Source organism: Gracilinanus agilis, chromosome 2 (genome assembly GCF_016433145.1).
Source record: "Gracilinanus agilis isolate LMUSP501 chromosome 2, AgileGrace, whole genome shotgun sequence".
NCBI lineage: Eukaryota > Metazoa > Chordata > Mammalia > Didelphimorphia > Didelphidae > Gracilinanus > Gracilinanus agilis.
In genome coordinates, this window is record NC_058131.1 from 463,331,159 (window position 1) to 463,351,760 (window position 20,602).

Sequence of the window (20,602 nt, forward strand, 5' to 3'; positions counted from 1 at the left end):
TCCAGAGTCATCAAGTGCCAGTAGCAGGGCAAAAGTCAGGACTGACAATCTTGACTTTTTTATTCAAGCAACACCAAATTAAAATTACTATCAAGGCCAACATTCAAGGAATAGAAATTATAAAAGGCTATGTGTGGAAAAAAGGAAAGGACAGTCCCATTTGTTTTTAACTTACCAGTGTTTTGGGGATTTTAAAAATTATGAGTCTCAGGTCATTTTTTGTAACTGGCGAGTATCTAATACTTGCCACTTCTAAGAGTTGCAGTCTAGTTGTGGAGCTTCCCACCCCACCCCCATCCTCTCTCCCCACCAACCCGATCTGCCATTGGTAAGTGCTTCAATTTACCTTAATCTAGAAATGTTTCTTATTGTCTCTTTGACACCTGTTGAAATAATCAAGTAGCTGGTGCATCTGCTAATCTATAAACATCTATTAAGCACCTACTACATGCTTGGCACTGTGCTAAGTATCGGGGATTAAAAAAAAGATAGGCAAAGGCAGTCCCTTCCCTCAAGAAGCTCACAGTCTAATGGGGGAGACAACATGCAAAGAAATATGTATAAGATAAATATATGACCTCTATAACTATTGTCATTAACTCTGGAAAACACCTTCAAACTAACATAAACTGTCATTTTGAATCACAATAAGTCTATCTGTTATGAAAGTATTTTTGGTCATATGTAGGTATGTGTGTATGTATAAAATATACAATTTATGTATATATGTCACATTAGCTACAAGATGCAATTTTTTAAAATACCACCCAATTTTTAAAACTTATTATTAGTGGCTTCCTTCCCAAAAGTGGTATTCTCACCTTTCCAAGAAATATCTATCATGTTGCCTCATATGAACCTTTAAAATTTAAAACAAGTCTTTTATTTCTGCTTTTTTTTTCTTTTGGCTAATTGATACCTGTGAAAATTCTTTAATTTTTCACCTCTCCAAAAGCTTTGATGTCTTTGGGACTGGTATACATATTTTCCCTTGTACTTGGGCCCACCATGAATAGGAATCTCCATAATATTTTTAATAGCAAACTCATTTTCCAGGCATCTTCCAAAATATATTATTCTTTGAGCTTCTGATTTGACTAAATGAATACTTTTTAAAAGAGATAACCAATATTCTTGAAAGATGCCAATGTTTTTGTCAGTTTGGAATAATAGGCTCCTATGCTGTCCTGACTATAAATTCTTAATAAGTATTTCATTAAAATTACTCTCACATTTTTCCTTCTACCAGAAATAAAGTATTTCCAACAAAAGAAATCAAATATCTAGTTTTCTTTTCATCTTTTTCTCTAGTCGCACTAGACCAACAATTTTATCAATTTAGATTCCCAACATCAGTCTCCATCTTAAGAGACTCTTAGGAGCTGTAAAATTAAACTATATGAAAAAATCAATAAGTTATTAAAGAAAAAAGTAGGAAAATAATACTATTCTGTGGAATGTAAATCACAGTAGAGAAAAGAAAAGAAAACCAGTCAGATGAGTTCTTTTTATCTTCTTTTTATGGTCAAGTGGGGCTTCAAAACCAACAAATACTTGTTACTTCCATCTCTGCAAATCGATCAAGGACCATTAAGAGGCATTTCCCATGAAATAAAATGAAAAATAATTTTGGACTAGAATAAAATCTTAACTGATATTGGGGGTGTTTTTAGCCGTTGGTCACCATTTTGTTAGATACTAATATCTCCTGTAGGCCCATACAGAAATTGTTAATAATAACCATTTTGGGGGGGAGCATGGGAGGGAAAGGGAATGAGTATTTAAGTGCCTACTACTTAATATTTTCTATCTATTTTGCCAAGAACTGTGCCAAGTGCTTTACTGATATTATCTCATTTTATCCTCATACCAATCCAAGGAGGTAAGTAGGTTCTAGTATGACCCCCATTTTACAGGTGAGGAAACTGGGGCAGAGATTAAGTGTCATCTTAAAATGCCCATCTTAAAATGGCTAATAAGATTCTGAGGCCACATTTGAACTCAGTTCTTCCTGATATTTTAGCCATTGTGCCATCCAGTAATCTAGAGGTTATTATATAGTCCATTCCTCTCATTTTGTAGAAGAAAAAGACTAAGGCTCAAATTGTCAAAATAGTTTGTTCAAAGGTACCCCAAATATGTTTAACACCAAATCCAATATCCCCTCCATTATGTTATGCTGCTTACAAGTTGGAGTCCTTAGTTAATAATTCAATATTTTAGATACTTTCCTATTTTTTAAAATTCTGAGCTGACTGAGATCAATGGAAGGCAATTATTGAGACTCTTATTTGACCACAGCCACTGTTACAAGAATTGGCACATAAACTGCACAAATGATTACCTGACTTTTTGTTAAAGGATTTTGACAGACAAAACTGTCACTATGCGTAATAGCTTTAGGCTCAGCTTCAAATGCTTCTCCTGCCCCCACTGAAAGGTTAGGATGCATACATATTTCCAGGTTCCTGTAAATGTCATATTTGTGTGTGTGTTGGCATGCACATGTATACACATATGTGTGTGCATTTTATGTGAGTATATTTGTGTGTGTGTGTTTTATTAATAAAAAATCCCTTTCTCTTGAAGTTTCTCAAAGAGACCATCTTTGATTAATGGCCCAAACTAGCAGCAACTCTCAAAACTGGCCAATAGGAAATAATAAATATTGATGTTCCGTCAAATTACCTATAAAATCCTTTTAAAAGGAAAAAGGTACATAATAAATTATTCTGACCAAAAGGCTTTAAGATATGCCTAGCTTGGGGGCAGCTAGGTTCAGTGGATTGGGAGCCAGGCCTAGAGATGGAAAGTCCTGGGTTCAAATCTATCCCCAGACACATCCTAGCTGTGTGACCCTGGGCAAGTCACTTAACCCCCATTGCCTCACCGTTACCACTCTTCTGCTCTGGAACCATAACACAGCATTGATTCTAAGACAGAAGGTATATACCAATTTTGGGCTATAAGAATCCATTTTCCATTTTTCCCACACCAAGAGGAAGAAATAAAACATTCAGCAGTTTTGAACTGCAACAACTTTTCCAAGGCTTCAAAATTCCCCAGAGGATTCTATAAATTAATTTCTAGAAACATAAAACTGAAAGTATAATTTGTATAATTGAATACACAATAAACTTTAAAAACAAAAGAAAAGCAGTTTTTTAAAATAACTTATTCTCTCATTACCTCTACCAAAGCACAGTTTAGTTACATTAGCAGCTGGCATTCTTCAGAAATTTTAATTTTCTTGCATGTTTTCAATTACAGAACATGATCTGCATATCTTATAAGATTCTGGGGAGGGTTCAACTCAGATTGGGCCCTTGGCTTTGTTTCCTACATATTGCACCACTTACCCTGATGAAAGACAATAGCTTCCAGACAGATAACCTAAAATGCAAGAAAACCTGTAATTCATTGTAATAATTATTTAAAGGAAATTTCTTTTGTGACTTAAAGCAATGACTAGTTGATTGAATTAGAATTTGGGTTTCATATTTGTGCCTCCTATCTTTTTTATTTTACCCTCTTTTAAGCCACTCAGAAAGTTGTTAAAATTGGTAATTCCATTTGCTTCTGTGATCTAACAATGTGAAAGTCATTAATTACACATGAATAAATTATTTGTACACAGGAGGACCCATCCATGTCTAGTTGCTTAAGTTAAGGATGAGTGAACTACTTGGTATGGTAGGATCCCTTTTCCCAGTGGTAAATTGGAACCAGCTGGTACTGGGTTCATGAGTGTAGATTGTTAAAATTTCAATATGAGAACATACATGTTGGAAATTGGCAAATAGACAAATCAGGGATTGATTTATTGTTCCCTTGATTATCTAGATATAAAGTGATGGAGAAAATGTTAATAATGCAGATTAAACTTAAACATGTGTCAGACATCTTAGGGGATCCAGTTGTTAAACATTTACAGACACACTCATATTTCCTTCCTCCTTTTCAGAAAACAGTTTCTCAAGAAATTATCACTGGAAATAAAGAAAGGAAGCTGGGGAAGGCCAAGTTCAAGTCTCATATCTGACTCAACATCTTTGGATTTGTTTCCTAATCTATAAAATTAAATTGGTTTAAATAATGCCCAAGTTTCTCATTAACTCTAAAATGCAATGCCATAATTATTTTAAGAATTTGGGGCAAGAATATCAACTGCATCTGTATCAACACTGCCCATAAACAACATTATCCTGTGCCTTGGGTTCAAGCTACTCAACTATACCTTGCATCATTCACTCTGTCTTTCTACACATCTTGAAATAGCTTTAGACAAGGGAGAAGACATAAGTAAAGAGTCAGGAAGAAGCACAGAATGCAAATGGTTGAGCTACATGACTGAGATTACAGGCCAACTATTTCTTTTACCATCAAATATATTTATAGAATTGCCAGTGCATATGAACATACATTCAAAATACTATTAGTTTACCTCAAAAATTGAAAGTGTTTTTTCAGTAACTGGCTCTCCTTGTTTTATAAAGCCCAGGAGTTGTTCGTTGCTACTTAACCACAGTTGGAAGTCTTGTATAATCCTCTTGTAGGTCTGATCATTTATGTCCATCGATTTTTCCAAGGATGCCATCTGAAATATCACAATTGCAAATGTTCAGAAAAACGGTTCAAAAGAATAAAAAATAAAATTCAGACACTCTGAATGATAATTATACTCTACGACAAGGAAATTAAATATGTAATTACACATAAAAAGCAAAAAGCAATTATGCCACGTAAGTTGACATATGGGAAGGATAGGTCAGGAAAAATCATTCTAGAGATGCCAACTATAATTTTACTCTAAATTTTTAAAAAATAATAGATCAGAAATGGATTACCTTCCCTCTATTTCCAACCTTTAATTCCCTCAAAATATCATACAACAAGAGAAAACAGGCAGTCCATGCTTTTCACATTTTGAAGGTATTTCATGGTAGGGAAGGAAGGAGAAAAGGAAGTAGCTTTGGCAACTTGCTAGTGCTAATTATTCCAGATTCTATAGTTCTAGATTTTTAGAAATCCTTTCAAATATACATTCTCAACTACAAACAAGGCAAAGGAATATGGGTGCCTCTCCCCTTCTCACAGACCCTATCTCAGGATGCTTTTTTTGTGAATTCTTTAACATTGCCTTCAGTGCTTAGGAAGAAAGGAACAAAGAACAGAAGAAAGTCAAATATAAGCAAATCTTCCACTACAAACCTTCCCCATTCACATCATTAGGATAGTCTTTATACAATAAATTACTACAATGACACATTTGAAAAAAATGATTCCAACACTCTGTATTGTAATGTCCAAGGAATTAATTTTTTTAAATTATTGATATCTTTTGGAGTTTTCGCACACCAAAATCATAACCCATTATCCATTTCATTCTCTCCCTGCCAAGTATCTTTCCCTTCAAACAAAGAAAAAGTTAAGCAAAACCAAATGACACAGTACCCACATTCTTGGATGAATGTTAATCAGATTACAAAAGTTATAAAATAATGGTGGCTGATAATATGTCATAAAAGAAAACGAACAGCTATAAAGTATTAACTATTGAAATTATTTAAAATAATAAAATGATGCTCCAAAAAATAGCTTCAAAAAGTTGTTTATTCTTGGACCAGAGACCTTCCTTCTTTGTGTGAAACTGATCTGGCTTAGATGCTTGCGAGCTGTTTTCCTGTGAATGGGCATAAAGGAATTATAATTTTTATCAATGGAGTTGGTATACACGTTGAAAAAAGTATGGGTCTATGGAAGTCATAGTTTTAAACAAGTCAAATTTATGATTACAGTAGTATTAAAATTTTACTGTGGTTTTTGTATTCTCAGGAGGCAATGTCTCATGGTGGATACATGGATGACCATGGTCTTGGGGTTAAAAATACCTGGATTTATGTCCTGACATTGACATATAAAGACTGTGTGACCTTGGGAAAATCAAATTTTCCTCATCTATAACATGAGAGAGTTGGACAAGATGACCTCCAAAATTCCTTTTAGCTCTAAGTTTATCATTCTCTCAGTTCCCTAGCAATTCCCTAAAGTTATGTTATAAACCAGTTACTGTCTGTAGAAGGTATTTCAAAAGTAGGAATTCCTCAAATTGACTGTGTCACAGGTCTGAACTGAATAAAATAAAATGTGTTATATAAAGTATCTCAAAAGTCTTAATGTCGTTTGTTTGTTTTTTAAACCCTTACCTTCATCTTGAAATGAATACCATGTATTGGTTCCAAGGCAGAAGAGTGATAAGGGTTAGGCAATGGGGGTCAAGTGACTTGCCCAGGGTCACCCAGCTGGGAAGTGTCTGAGGCCAAATTTAAACTTAGGACCTCCTGTCTCTAGGCCTAGCTCTCAATCTACTGAGCTACCCAGCTGCGCCGTTAATGTAGTTTTAAACTTTAATAGTGATACTATTGTCTAAGACAAGATTTGAACCCAGGCCTTCCTAGGTTCTAATTCTACTGCTCTATTAACAATGTCATGCTGCCATGTCAATATCAAAAGTCCCTTAGGGGGTGGGTACCTATACTAAAATTTTATAAGCTGCCCAAATAGTGTCAAATCTGAAAATGTGGTTCAAAATCAAAGTTTGTAAACATGAATATTAAATAATAAATTCATTTTTTTAGAAACATGTAAATGTACTCACTTGTTCTTCAGTTGTTAGTGGATCTTTAGTCTCTAGGTCTTCCAAAGATTTCTGATTTGTTATCAGCTTTTCTGGAACAACATTTGTAACAGGTGAGATTTGATCGTTCATCTGGTCATTCTTCAAATTATTTGTTGCAGATTCCTGCTGACTAGAAACCATGAAAATCAGAAGAGATGTTCATATTATTAGTAAGCCATAGTTGAAATAACTAAAAATTACAATTTTCCCATCTTTACAAAAATACAATCAAGTGAAATTTAGCTGTTGAACAATTTAAAATTGTGATATAGAACATGCAATATAATATTCCTCTCACAATGACAAATCTTGCTGAAGACTCTTCCTTAAGCAATCTTAAATCAATGTAAAGCAGTTATTTCTTTCATTAGCAACTACTTTTCCTGACTTCCAGATGCTTCCTGGGTTTCACCCACCTTAATATGTTTTAACCAAATGCATTAAAGTGATCTGGAATTGCCAATGCACATTTGAAAATAGACTATAGCCTAGTATAATTAAAATTCAATTAAGCTTTAATTCATAGGGTTAGTTTTGTCCTTTGGTGTCAAAGGTATTCATAAATAAAGGAACAACAACTTTATAAAAAGGTTTTATTATCATGGTGATTTCAGAAATATAGCTTAAAAGGATAATTATTTTCAATTAAATTCACCTTAATATTATTATGATTTCCAACTTGTCTCATCTTCTCCTTCCTGACTAGTGACTGTCTCTCCTTATCCAGTATTACAGATCTTTCTACTGATATTCTCATTCCCTTTCCAATCCATCCTTCATATCATACTGAAGATAATGCTCTTTATGTACAAATCAAGGAACATCTTTACTCTGCTCAGAAATTTTTAGTCACTCCCGATTGTGTTCAAGGTAAAATTCAAACTCATGTGCCTGCCATTTAAGGTCTAAATGTTTGCTGAATTCAAGTGACATTTTTGAGACTGACAATATGAGAACATAATATGAGCCCAGCTAATTAGGAAAATATTTTGCATAACTTCATATGTATAATAGATATCACATTCTTGCCTTCTCACTGGGAGAGGAAGGGTGAAGAGAGAAAGAGAATTTGCAACTAAAAAAAGTTTTTAATTATTTGAGAAATACAATATGAAGCCCTACCAACATGATATCACTATATAAATAAGTTTCCAGCTAAGACTTACTTACCTTTTGTGAGCTACAAGCACCACATCAGACTCTTCTCTGACCGTATGCAATTCTATGCTCTCGGGCACTGAATTTTCCTCAAAGGGGTTAGGTTTAATAATATGACCTTTAGTGTCAATGGTTTCCAAATGTTCTTGTTTTGATGATACTTCAGCCTGTAAAATTTTAAAGGGTAACAAGACAAATGAAACAAGGCAACAATAGTAAAATAAAATGAATGCTGATGCATGGTTCAATGTCAGAGGATCAAGACAAATTACAAATAAATTGATTTGGTTATTTCAGCAAAAAAACTACCTGATGATGACAAAACATGCACTACTTTGGAAAGATATGCAGAATTGGAATGGAAGATTTAAGTAACAAATGTTCAAACTATTTCATGTGTAGATTTTTTTTAAAATGAAGTTCTCAAATACTTAATATAATATATTAAATTTAGAGTCTAGGGATTTTTCTATTTATAATTCCACCTTAAGAAGTTTTAATAATTTATAGATCAAAAATCTTGAAGGTACAAGTTGCCTTTTCCACAACAATCAGTGAAAATACAAAATCACTTATATAACCACAGAAAATTTCTCTAGGACTCGGTTTCTTCATTTCTATAATGGAAGTTAGACCATTTAGCCTCTATGGTCTCTTCTAGTCTTGATCCTGAAAAGCTCAGTTTGGACATGCTAAGTTTGAGGTGCTAGGGAAATGTCCAAATTGATCTAGATCATAACATTCCTAATTTCCCTCAAAGTATAGCTCAGATGTTACCTTTCCCTCCTGCCACAATTACTTTGTATATACCTGCTATTTATTTCTTTATGCATATACCCTATAAAATGTAAGGTCCTTTAGGGCAGGACTTGTTTCTTTGTTTTCTTTGTATCTCAATGCTTAGGATGATGCCTGATACATAGCAAGTAATTTTACTAAATTACAACTAATGTGTAATTTAGAATCTTAGAGAGTTGTTTGGGGGCACTGAAACTTGATAAAGTTAATACTGACAGTGTGTGCCAAAAGTGAGACTTGAATACAGACCTTCTGGCCTCCAAGATCTGCTCCCTATCTACCTTGCCATGTTACCTACTTATATGTGCATGTATATAATATATGGGATTTTCTGGGAATAAATTATGGGAGGACATGGATAAGAGTCATAAAGGGTGGGCAGGCATGAATGTATTTTAACCTGAATCTTCAGAAGATATGAATAGGTTCACAAATGAAATGTGTTTGTAAAACACACAAAGACAGATAGACCCACAAATACATCAATATCTCATTGACTATACCTTAAAAATCACTACCAAAATAGGACACCTGCATTTTTAAAGTATGACTACCAGGAGAGACTTTATAGAGGATCGGTTGTTTTTTTTTTGCACTTTAGGCAATTAAAAAAAAAAAGCTGTTTAAGTCATCATATAAATGCAAATTTATAAACTTCCTTATATTAAAACACAATAATGTCATCACTTCTTCATTCATTAATTCTCCTTATTTTCAAAATTATTCATGCAATTCATGACTGTTAGAGATGAAAGATATATATATCCATGGTGATCCCCTGGCTACAAAATGTTGTTGAGTAAGTTAATATTACAATGATTCTAGTTATTGTTTTGAAAGTTAATGTTACTGAGCTTTAAAATGCATTCTTTTTAAGAGAAGCAAAAAGACTAGGAATTTTTATCACATCACTCTTCTTCACAAATGTTCACTCTCCAGTAATCTTCACAAAAAGCACTTGGCTTATTTCTTATCTTTTTTTCTTAATCCTTCAACTTCCTCTGATCATGCCCAAAAGGGATTTCCCTAACATATACATCCTCCTAAAGAGGTGTGCCCAGTATTAACCTCATCTTCTACGGTGGCTATTTCCTCATCAATATTTTCTTATATTTGTGAGATTTTAAAGAATTACAATCCAATGAACTCGTTTTTCACTTGACTGACTAGATACTCCCTTGCTCCTTTCTAGTTAACTCTATTTACAGGAAGATACCACAGCGGATAGAGGACTGGGCTTGGAGTCAGGAAGACCTGAGTTGAAATCCAGCCACAATGAATAGCTGTATGTCCCTGGACAAGTCACTTAAACTCTTCTCTGTTTCCTCCTCTGTAAAATGGAGACCTACCTCACAGAGCTGCTGTGAGGTCCAAATAGCATAATATTTGTAAACTGCTTTGCACATAGTAGGTGCCATATAAATGCCAAATAAATTCTCCTTCTTTGCCTTATACATTTCTATCAAAAATTCTCTGTTAAGATAATTAAACTTTCTGTTTTTCCCCTTTATTTCATATGTGCATTTCTGTCTCAAGAAGAAAACATGGGAAATGTGAGCTTTAGTGAGTTGATATTGGAAAATTACTCTATAAAATAATCATTATTCCTACCTGAGCAGTTTGACTTTCTCTAATCTTCCCCTGGATGAGAGACTGTGGGAAGCAGTCTGATAATAACAGGTTATCTTTCATATAAGGTATATTGGGCTGTTTTTTGTCCATGTCCTTTCCATTTAATTCTTCAACCTTTAAGGAAACATTGAGAAAGCCAAAGGAAAATCCATCTATCTTTCTAGAGTGAATTTTTAAAAACAAAATATATTTCCTAATCTTTTCCCTAGAAAAAATAAGTTAACTCAATATAGAGATTATCATACTATATCATACAAAGAGGTTTAGAAATTTTATGTGCAGTGAGAGGCAGTGTGGTTAGAGAGCTGGATTCATAGTCAACAGGAACTGTGTTCAAGTTTCACCACTTATACTTAATGGCTACAGGACCATAAGCATAATCCTTTAGCGCCCCAAATGGTTCTCTAAGACAGAGGTGTCAAACTCATTCACATGGCCAAGATTTTCTAGTGCTGCACACCAGATTAAAATGCAATTGGGAAACGTTTAACAGAATAAATAAAAGTACAATGTAACATAGTTGGTTATTTTGTGATCTTCTATGTCAATATGTAGCCCACAGGGATCCCTTTCTATTTGAGTGATGTCACTGCTCGAAGACTACAAGTTATAAAGACTGCCGTTAGGCATTGGTGAAATAAATTTTTCCATTAGTAGCACTGTACATGGAATCATAAGTCCACTTTTTTAAAAAGTATTTAACATTACGAGGTTAACATAAGAAGAAGAAATGGTTGGGAGTCTTTGGAAAAAGTCAACCTTTTCCTTTATTATTACAAAATCAATAAAAAAATTGAAGATGAGATTTATTTTATAAGAAAGCAGGTCAAATATATAATTTTTTTCTCTTACCTCTTCAAATTTATCTTTATAACTTGGTCCAGAACTACATCTAACTGAATATCAGATAGAATAAGCCTAAATTAATAACTATGAGTTCCACAAACTTATTCGAGCAACAAGAATATTCTACCATGAGAAGTTTTGAAAGATTTTATCTCAAAATAGGCTTTATTCATTAAGAGTATATTAAAGGTTTGATATGAACCTGGGACATTTTAGTTATGATTATCTTTTAAGAGCCTAACACTTCTGTATTCTCACTCTTTATTGTGGAAAGTGAAATCATAAATATTTACCTTCTTGACTTCCCCTCTTTCCTTCAACTTTTCCACTGTGATAGAGCCATGAATGGAATCCTGAGTCTCAGAAGATACTTGCTCTTCTCTTTTTTTCATAGCTTTTTCTTCTTTCTTCTTCATTTCAGATCTTGATTTGAGGATGCTGTTGAAACTGTTCTCAGTCTCCTCTTTAACAGACTCAAGTCTATTTTCCAAATCTTTGTATTTATACTTAAGTGAATCTGTTTCATCTTTAATAGTCTTCTGTCCCACTGAAGAGGAGTTTTGTTTGATGGATTCAGCTAAAACTAAAATCTTTTCTAATGTATCACCCTTTAGATTAAGAAGGGCTTCTAGTTCCTAAGAGTGGGAAGGAAAAAAAAAAGCTGTCAAGAAAAGTATTTCAATTTGATTATCACAAGTGTTAATTGACATTAGTCATGACAGAGTATATTACCTGTATGGTAGGAAAAAAGGAAAACCTGTTAACTTGAGTCACAAAGTACAAACTGAGGGGGAAAAATATCAAATAGCTCAGGAAGAACACCAGACTGCATCTCCAAGGCCATTTTCAACAAAAGACTAGATTTTTGTCACAAGCATCCGCTAAAGTGATACAAGCTCAAAAACAACCAAATAAAGAAATTTATTAAAGGTCTACTAGGGACAAGGCCACACGAAGAACAGAATTGATAGGCTGTCCATCTGATGTTCTTGACTTCTAAAAAATATCACATGGAACTGGGTGAAGATGTGATTCTGTAGGTGAGAAAGGACTCAAAGAATAAGGAGCTTGGGACCCACAGAGAACTGGGGGATACCACTATACTTACTAAGGGTACAGTCTACTTAAAAAAAAATACTTTCTGTCTCAGAACTATGACAAGTATCTGTTCCAAGGCAGAAGAGTGGGATTAAGTGACTTGTCCAGAGTCACACAGCTAGGAAGTGTGTGAGGTCAAATTTGAATCCAGGACCTCCTGTTTCCAGGTCTAGCCCTCTATACACTGAGCCACCTATCTCCCCTAAGGGTGCAGTTTAAAGAGATTAAACTTTAAAACTTATCTAGACTTTATTAATAGTCAGATCATATACTAGTCTCAATAACAAAAGACAATTTATATGCATTATGTCCTGTCTCAAATAGATTGTTATCCCATTGAGAACTGTGCTATCACAGGGGTGCTCTTTTTCCCCATATCACCTTCTCCTGGCTGGTCAATGCAGTATTCATCAAGACTGTTCCCACAGGAATTCTGAAATGATCCAACCATTCTTGAAGGCAATTTGGAATTATGCCCAAAGGGTATTAGTAAAAGACTGCATATCCTTTGATCCAGTTATAGCATTACTGGGTTTATACCTCAAAGAGATTTAAAAAATGTTTGTACAAAAATATTTATAGCTGTGCTTTTTGCTGTGGCAAGAAAATTGACATTTTTTTGAAACTTTTGAAATTCCTTGATTGGGGAATGGCTAAATAAATTGTGGTATATGATGGTGATGGAATACTATTGTGCTATAAGGAATGATGAACTGCTTGATTTCTATAAGAACAGGAAAAACCTCCATGAACTGATATGGAGTGAAATGAGAAGAACCAGAATATTGTATGCAGTAACTCAAACATTGTGGGACAATCAAATGTTATAAGCTCTACTACTAATAGCAATGCAATGATCAAGAACAATCCTGTTGAATTTATGAAAAAGAAGTCTATCGACATCTAGAGAATGAACTATGGGAGTAGAAATGCAGAAGAAAAATATATGATTTATCATTTGGTTATATAGGTACATGATTGGGGGTTGTGGTTTTTTAAAGATTACTCTATTACAAATATGAATTATATGGAAATAGGTTTTGAGTAATAAGATATGTATAAACCAGTGGAATTGCTTGCCAACTCTGGGAGGGGGGTGGGAAGAGGGGAAGAAGAGAACATGAATCAGATAACCATGGAAAAATATTCTAAAATAAATAAAATAACATAACATAAAAAAGACTGTTCCCACGGGTTTTGATTTATATGAGTATTCTCTCACAACAAGACCAATATGGAAATATGTTTTGCATGATTATACATGAATAATCCAAATCAAATTGCTTACAGTCTCAGGGAGAGGGAAGGAAAAGAAAGGAAAAGGACAATTTGGATATTATAATTTCAGAAAACAGATATAAACGATGCTTATTATGTGGGAAAATAAAATATTAAATTAAAAATATTCTGTTCCCACAGTTCAGATGAGAAGCAGCACTAACTCTAATTCTTATAGTGAGTGGAAGAATTTTACCATTTGTCCTGTCATTCCCTCCTTTGGTGCTATAGGCCTTACTATCTGCCCTGCTTCTCTGTCTTCAAGATCCCAGTTCAAGACTTTTCCATCTTTTTGAGAGCTAATCTTTTTGATGAATTATCCCCTCCAATTAGAGCATGAAAAGGTGTGTTTGACACAGAGTAAACACTTAATAAATGTCATTTTTTTCATTTGTTCTTTCATATTAATTTAACAAGTATCAAACACATGCTATTTCTTTGCATCCCTAGCCTCCAGTGCCTTACACATAGTAGGCACTCAAGAATATGTTTCTGATGAGGTAGCAGACAATATATGAATGACTAAAAAAGAGAGAAACCAAATGGACAGCACAGGTTTCAAAAGAGGATATGTTCTTAGAATACATTCCTAATAAACATTTATCAAAATTAGCCAAATCTTTGAAGGTTTAGGGGAAAAGAGCTTTACCTGCTTCTTAGACCCCTAAAATAAATATGAAAAAACACAATCACTTCCCCTGAAGGATTCTTTCCTGTCCTATGTAGGAGAAGTAATTAGACAGGTTTGGGTTGTTTTTTTTTTCAGTTGCATCATACCTGTAATTTTAACATCTTTTGTTCTGCTGCCTTTTCATCTACAGGATTATCAGTGAAACCGAGGAATTCCTGAGAGAAACTTTCCAATGTGGTATTCAAGTCTGCAACCAGGTCCTGGTACAACTGGTGTTCTTGAACATGACCTTCTAATTTACTCACTGAATCCTAGAAATAAAATAATTTTAAACGTTAATGTAGCTTTTCCCTATTTTCCTACTTAGAATGCCATTTTATAGTTCACAAACTTATAAAGATTCATTTTAAAAATGAGAATAGATTCCACAAAACAAATAATATGGAAAAATGTTTTACATTATTGTACATGTAAAATCTGTATCAAATGGCTGACAGTCTCAAGGAATGGACAGGGAAGAGTGGGAGGGAGAGATTTTGGTTCAAAAAAAATTTTTAAAGGATACTAAAAATTGTTTTTACATGTAACTAACAAAAAAATAAAATATGATTCCATTCCACATTGCAACTTTACCTGCTATGGTTTCACTATATTACAGGGCAACATAAGAAATTCAATAGGAATTTTTGGATAGTTTTGTGGAAGCCACAGACAGCATGGGAAGGCCAGCAGATATCGCAACTCAAAGATGCATTTAATATGTGCACAGTATTATGTAACATCGACATCTTTATCTTTTAATACCATATGCATATACATAATATCTTTTTTAAAGTTAAAATAAATAAAAAAGTTTGTGAAAAAGAACATAAAATCCATTTTACATGGATTTTCCAGATTACAGGAGCACTGCACCCCTAACCCCTGCAATGTAGAAGGGATACCTGTATTAAAATATTTTAAACAAAAAAATGAGAATAAATCATTTATATGACATCTATGCATATGAATAAGGCACAATAGATTGTCAAGTAGTAATCTCCTTGTGACTAAAGACTAAAGAAAAAAAAAAAGTTAAACCTCTCCAGCTTCGAAAGCTCTTTCCCAATTCTTTTCCTTTAAGAAAATGTTATGTATGTAAAAGAGACCTGAGTTTTAGCTGATTACTAGCCACGTGACAGTGGACAAGCTGCTTTCTGGGCTTTAGTTTCTTATCTGTATTATCTCTAAAGTCTCATTTAACATCTCTTAATGCACTCATTTATGCTATACTTTCTGATCATTTATCTTTTCATTACTGAAATAAATGTAGCTGATAGATGTAAACAATAGTTACAAATTGTGTAATCAACTCATAGGCATCTGTTATAAAGTTAGAGTCATCTTACTCTCCAGCTTTACATTTGGTTGCATGAAATCTGAAAGATTTTACTGTTAACTCTTGTTCCAAAAGAAGAGAGGCATTACGGTTCAGTGGACAGAGAACTGGCCCTTGCTTTGGGAGGGATAGGAGGGTCCTGATTTCAACTTCCACTTCTTATCTTTATTACTTTGACATTGAACAAATCACTTAATCTCTTTGGACCTTAATTTCCTTACCTTAAAAATGAAGGGTTTGGACAAGATGGTCTGAGGTCAGGGGCAGCTGGGTGGCTCAGTGGATTGCGAGCCAGGCCTAAAGACAGGAGGTCCTAGGTTCAAATCTGACCTCAGACACTTCCTAGCTGTGTGGCCCTGGGCAAGTCACTTAACCCTTTTACTGCTCTTCTGCCTCAGAACCAATACACAGTATTAATTCTAAGATGGAAGGTAAGGGTTTAAAAAAAAAAAGATGGTCTGGTCCCTTCCAACTTTAGATCTAGAATCGTGGGATGGTAGTAATAATCCAAGAGTCTCTTTCATACAAAACAAATTCCAAATCTAGCTGTGAGAAGTAATCCCAAACCTAACAGAAAATTAATGAGAGTTTCTCTAATTGCAAGAGTTACAGAGAGATAGATATATACATAGAAGTTATATTTGTATTATATAAACATATATCTCTTAAAGTTTTATGCATATAATATATGCAGCATATTATATGTGTAAATACATGTGTGTATGTGTTTACACACACACATACAAATACAAATTTTTTGGGAAAAGTGCTTAACAGGATCTGTGTTCAAGAATCTGTGGTTTTATCAGTAGAAGCATTCCCTCACAATTCCTTTATGTTTTGACATAACTTCTTTGGCAGCTAGGTGGTACAGTGGATAGAGTGCTAACCCTATATTGAGGAAAACTCATCTTCCAGAGTTCAAATCTGGCCTCACGTACTTACTGGCTCTATGATTCTGGGCAAGTCATTTAACTGTTTGCCTCAGTGGCCTCATTTGTCAGATGAGAGAACAAAATGGCAAACCCCTCCAGTATCTTTGCCAGGAAAATCCTAAATGGGGTCATAAAGAGTCAGACATGACTGAAACAACTAAGCATCAAAATTTTCTAGAGTTTATGACCCTCTAACTCATCCCCCTGGTGATGAACTTCTCTGTCTTTAGCTGGGAGGTCTAAAGAAGTCTATCATTACAGTCATACTTAAAGCCTTTCTAGTTTGGTGGGACCTCTGAGGTCCAACAAGTTGAATGAGACCTTTGAAAAGGATTCTAGTAAAAGATAGAGAAAACAGCCACCTTAAAACTAATCTCCTTCCATCCTAATTTGCTTCTAACTAAATCCATGGCTTCTTTCCTTTTGTCATCTGGTAAGACCAGGAGAAGAAGAGAGGGAGAGAGAGGGAGAAAGAGGGAGAGAGGGAGAGAGGGAGAGAGGGAGAGAGGGAGAGAGAGAGAGAGAGAGAGAGAGAGAGAGAGAGATCATGCACTGCACTATTCCCTTGGGGGAACATGCTTTTGACTCCACAAAAAGCCAACTGTTTTTCCTTCTGACATCTTCACTGCAAAGTATTTGCAAAAAATTCCAAATTAGAGAGGGAGCATTTAAGGACACAAAAGGGTATGATGTCAGCTACCCAGCTACACATACACAGTTCTGGGATTGTCTTGTGCATTGTGTGGCTTAATAAATACCAACTTCTATAGTTAACAATGGTAATGGAAAGTCTGTAAAAAGAAATACCACCAGCATCTTCAAACTTGGTTCTTTAGTATACAATAGTTCTTTGAGCAGAAATGAACAAATGAATTGTTTTCTTTATACTCCGTAAGTGAGCACTTCCCTCTAAATAACAGTCAAGTAACTCTTTGCTTATTTGTTGTCACCAAAAACTATGACTTATAAAGACCTTGTTGAAAAGTGAATGTCCTTAAGAAATATAATTTCATTATTTTTACCTGTAATTGGTGAAGGAGGCTTTCGTGGAGATGCTTGATTTCTAGCCATTTATCTTCACTGAATTTGGGGTTTTTCGTGCACTCCAAGAGGTAATTTCCTTGAGTTTTTAACTCATTAAGCAAGGATGTCAAGTCTTCTGCTTTCTGTAGGAATTTCTTATATATTTTCAACTGAGCTTTCTTTCCTTGCAAACCATTCTGCAAAACAAAACCTGATTCTTGTTTCTTCTTTAATTCAGTAAGCATTAGTCTTAAGTCATCTTTGCTTTGCAAATACTTTTCTCCTTCAAGCTGAATCTTTTCCTGATGGCTAAATTTTAAAAGAAAATTATAATGATTAGTTATCTGATGAAATGATTCTCTGAATTTTATATGTACATATAGCAAACTATAAGGCATTAACATAAATAATTTATTACTCTCAGAGATATTCCAGGAATTATAACATGTACATTTCCCTCAACTGATAGTATTTATACCAGACTCTAAAAGGAAATTATTTATAGTACTTTAATAATAATATTTTTGTCACAAAGTGGTTAAACTTATGGCTATAAACTATGCAATTTGCTTTTCAATTGGCCAGAATACATAAGTACATTAAATTTAATGAACAAATTTTGTTCTTTTTTTCCTGAAAACCAAAAGGCCTGTCAGAAACTAAAAATCTCAGCATTTCAAAGGAAAAGTAAACCTCATTACTAATAACATCACTTGAAACTAAGAATGTGGTGATCATAAAAAAACTTTTCACTGAAATTCAGTTTTCAAATATTTTTATCAAACAACATTTATCAAAACTTTTACATGAAATATCTATAGTGTTTCCTTCTATTAGCCAACTCTAGAAGAAGAATAAGATAGTATTATTTTGGGGAGGGGTTTGGATAAGGGGGAAGATAATTTTATTACAATTATCCTACTGTTGGTGTACCACTTCAATTAAATATTATTGAATCATGGGAAAGATTTCTAATGCCTGATAAGGATAAAGTTTAATCTACCCCCAGTCTCTTGGTGTCCCCAAATTCCTGGCCTATTAATTCTGTGGATAATCAATGTCAAAAGTCATGAATGACACTTACATTATACTTTTTATATCTGTCATTTGATTCAGGGAAATGATGACAATGAATGTATTTCTTTTACCTCAGATATGTGTTGGCTAGATGAATAGTGTGGTCCCACTGATTCTTGATATCAGAAAGAGTATCCTGAACCAGAGATGCCTTGCCTGCCTCTCCTAAACTCATGATATTTTGTATTTTCATATCCCCTTCAGGTTTAAGTAAAATGATTTCCTGAAATGTAAACAAACAAACAATCAAAAGCTCAACATAATGTCATTACTTTTTTTCTTTTTTGATCATTGGCGCCCCAGATTTTTATAGCAAATATCTTTCTAACATTTAACAAAATTTCATAAAAAAATTTTCATTTTGTATATGTTCAATTGCCAAAATATATTCATATATGAAACAACTACAGTTGGATGCAATGATAAATTTAGCTAAGGATTGCAGAAGAGGATAGAATGAAGAAAAGTGGGGGAAGGCTAATGAGAATTACTAAAATTATTGGAACCAAAATGGCTCTAGTCTGCTAAATTCTAGATCTGAGTCAATAATATCTGCTTATTTCATTTATTAATATCTCTGTATTGTCCCAGCCTGTATTACTTATCAAGTTGTTTCTTTTTCATCTTCAACTTCCTCCTCTCAAATCTGCATCTCTAAAAACTACCTAGGACATCTAATCTTCTCCCATATGATATTTGTGTCTATGTTACAAATATAATGATATATATAGCATATAAAAGTTTTTTTGTTTCAACCTAAAATATGTATAAAACATCCCAAATATAATCTTCCTCTGTCTGACCCAATCCACAATTCATTTATTCCTTGTTCCCAGCACATTCTGCTAAATCAAGTTCTTTCCTGCTCTGATGCATGGAAACTGCTCAAAATTCACCCCTTTCAAAAAGTCTTTTCAGGCTGAAGTCATTTGGTTCCAATCATTTCAATAATTCTCATCAGTCTTCCCCACTTTTCTTCATCCTATCCTCTTCTGCAATGCTTACCCCAAATTTGTTATATCTAACTATAACTGTTCTGTGTACACATATATTTTTATGTTACCTAAGTTCACAAATTTTTCTCTTGGCCAAGAGACAGTGAAATCTCTGGAAATCTTTATATTGCTCTTTTCTTTGGTATGCAGTAGGCATTAAAAGGCAAATAATACTAGCTCATTTTCTATAGTGCTTTAAGGTTTGCAAAGTACTTTAGAAATATTGTCTTATTTCATCATCACAACAACCCTGGGAGGTGGGCAGTATTATTATCCCCATATTATAGGTGAGAAAACTGAAGCAGACAAAAGTTAAGTGACTTGCTGAGGGGTCCTGCAGCTACTAAGTGTCTCAGGCAGAATTTGAATTGAGTTCTTCTTGCTTCAAACTCACTTTGCAACCTAGTTTGCACAAGTACAAATTACACAAGTACACCAAGCCCTTGGTGGATCTCTCTCCACTCACAAAAATTCCTTTCCCTAATCAAATTTATACACAATGTAGAGTAAGTTCATTTATAATTATTCAGTTCTTACTGGTCTCCACCCTCTTTAATTCTATTCACAGACTTAAACTCATTATAAGACACTTTATGGCTTTCTATTCAATAGGCTTAATGATGTCAATTCCCTTAACATTTTCTCAAAGACTATTTATTTTCTCAAAGACCTCTTTAACCATCTTTTTGGAACTTTCCTGTGAAACTTCTTCAAATGTGAGTTTTCTAGGAGCTTCCAAAGGCCCTAGCTAAGTGGAGTACCTTTATTTTTTGGATCCTTTCTTCAAGGGACATTTTGCCTTCAGTTGAATTCAAAACCATGAGTGACTCTTTAATCCCCATTATCCAGGAAAATACATCATGTACAAAATCTTCAAAACTCTGGTCTTCAGCAGGAGGTGACTGATGATTTTCTTTTTCACATACTTGTGTTAAAAATGTTTCATATTTCTCAATCAAATGAGTTGATTCTATCACTATTTCTTCTCTATTAAGTCCAAATTTCTTCAGTGAGTTGTTCAACTCGGCTAAAGATTCAAATAGTTGCCTGGAAAATTCCAAACACAAAAATTAA

At 34.0% G+C, this 20,602-nt stretch overlaps 1 protein-coding gene across 1 annotated transcript in view; it reads right to left on the reverse strand.

Moving 5' to 3' along the window:
* Positions 1–20,602, reverse strand: part of SYNE2 (spectrin repeat containing nuclear envelope protein 2) — a 419,774-nt gene that overhangs the window by 209,908 nt on the left and 189,264 nt on the right. Inside the window, exons 42-50 of the mRNA XM_044664857.1 lie at positions 20,290–20,575; positions 18,605–18,756; positions 17,456–17,765; positions 14,267–14,431; positions 11,407–11,748; positions 10,247–10,381; positions 7,850–8,004; positions 6,659–6,809; positions 4,445–4,597 (exon numbers count right to left, since the gene is read on the reverse strand). Of these exons, the coding sequence (XP_044520792.1) occupies positions 4,445–4,597; positions 6,659–6,809; positions 7,850–8,004; positions 10,247–10,381; positions 11,407–11,748; positions 14,267–14,431; positions 17,456–17,765; positions 18,605–18,756; positions 20,290–20,575 (1,849 nt within the window). The remainder of the gene's footprint in view (positions 1–4,444; positions 4,598–6,658; positions 6,810–7,849; positions 8,005–10,246; positions 10,382–11,406; positions 11,749–14,266; positions 14,432–17,455; positions 17,766–18,604; positions 18,757–20,289; positions 20,576–20,602) is intronic.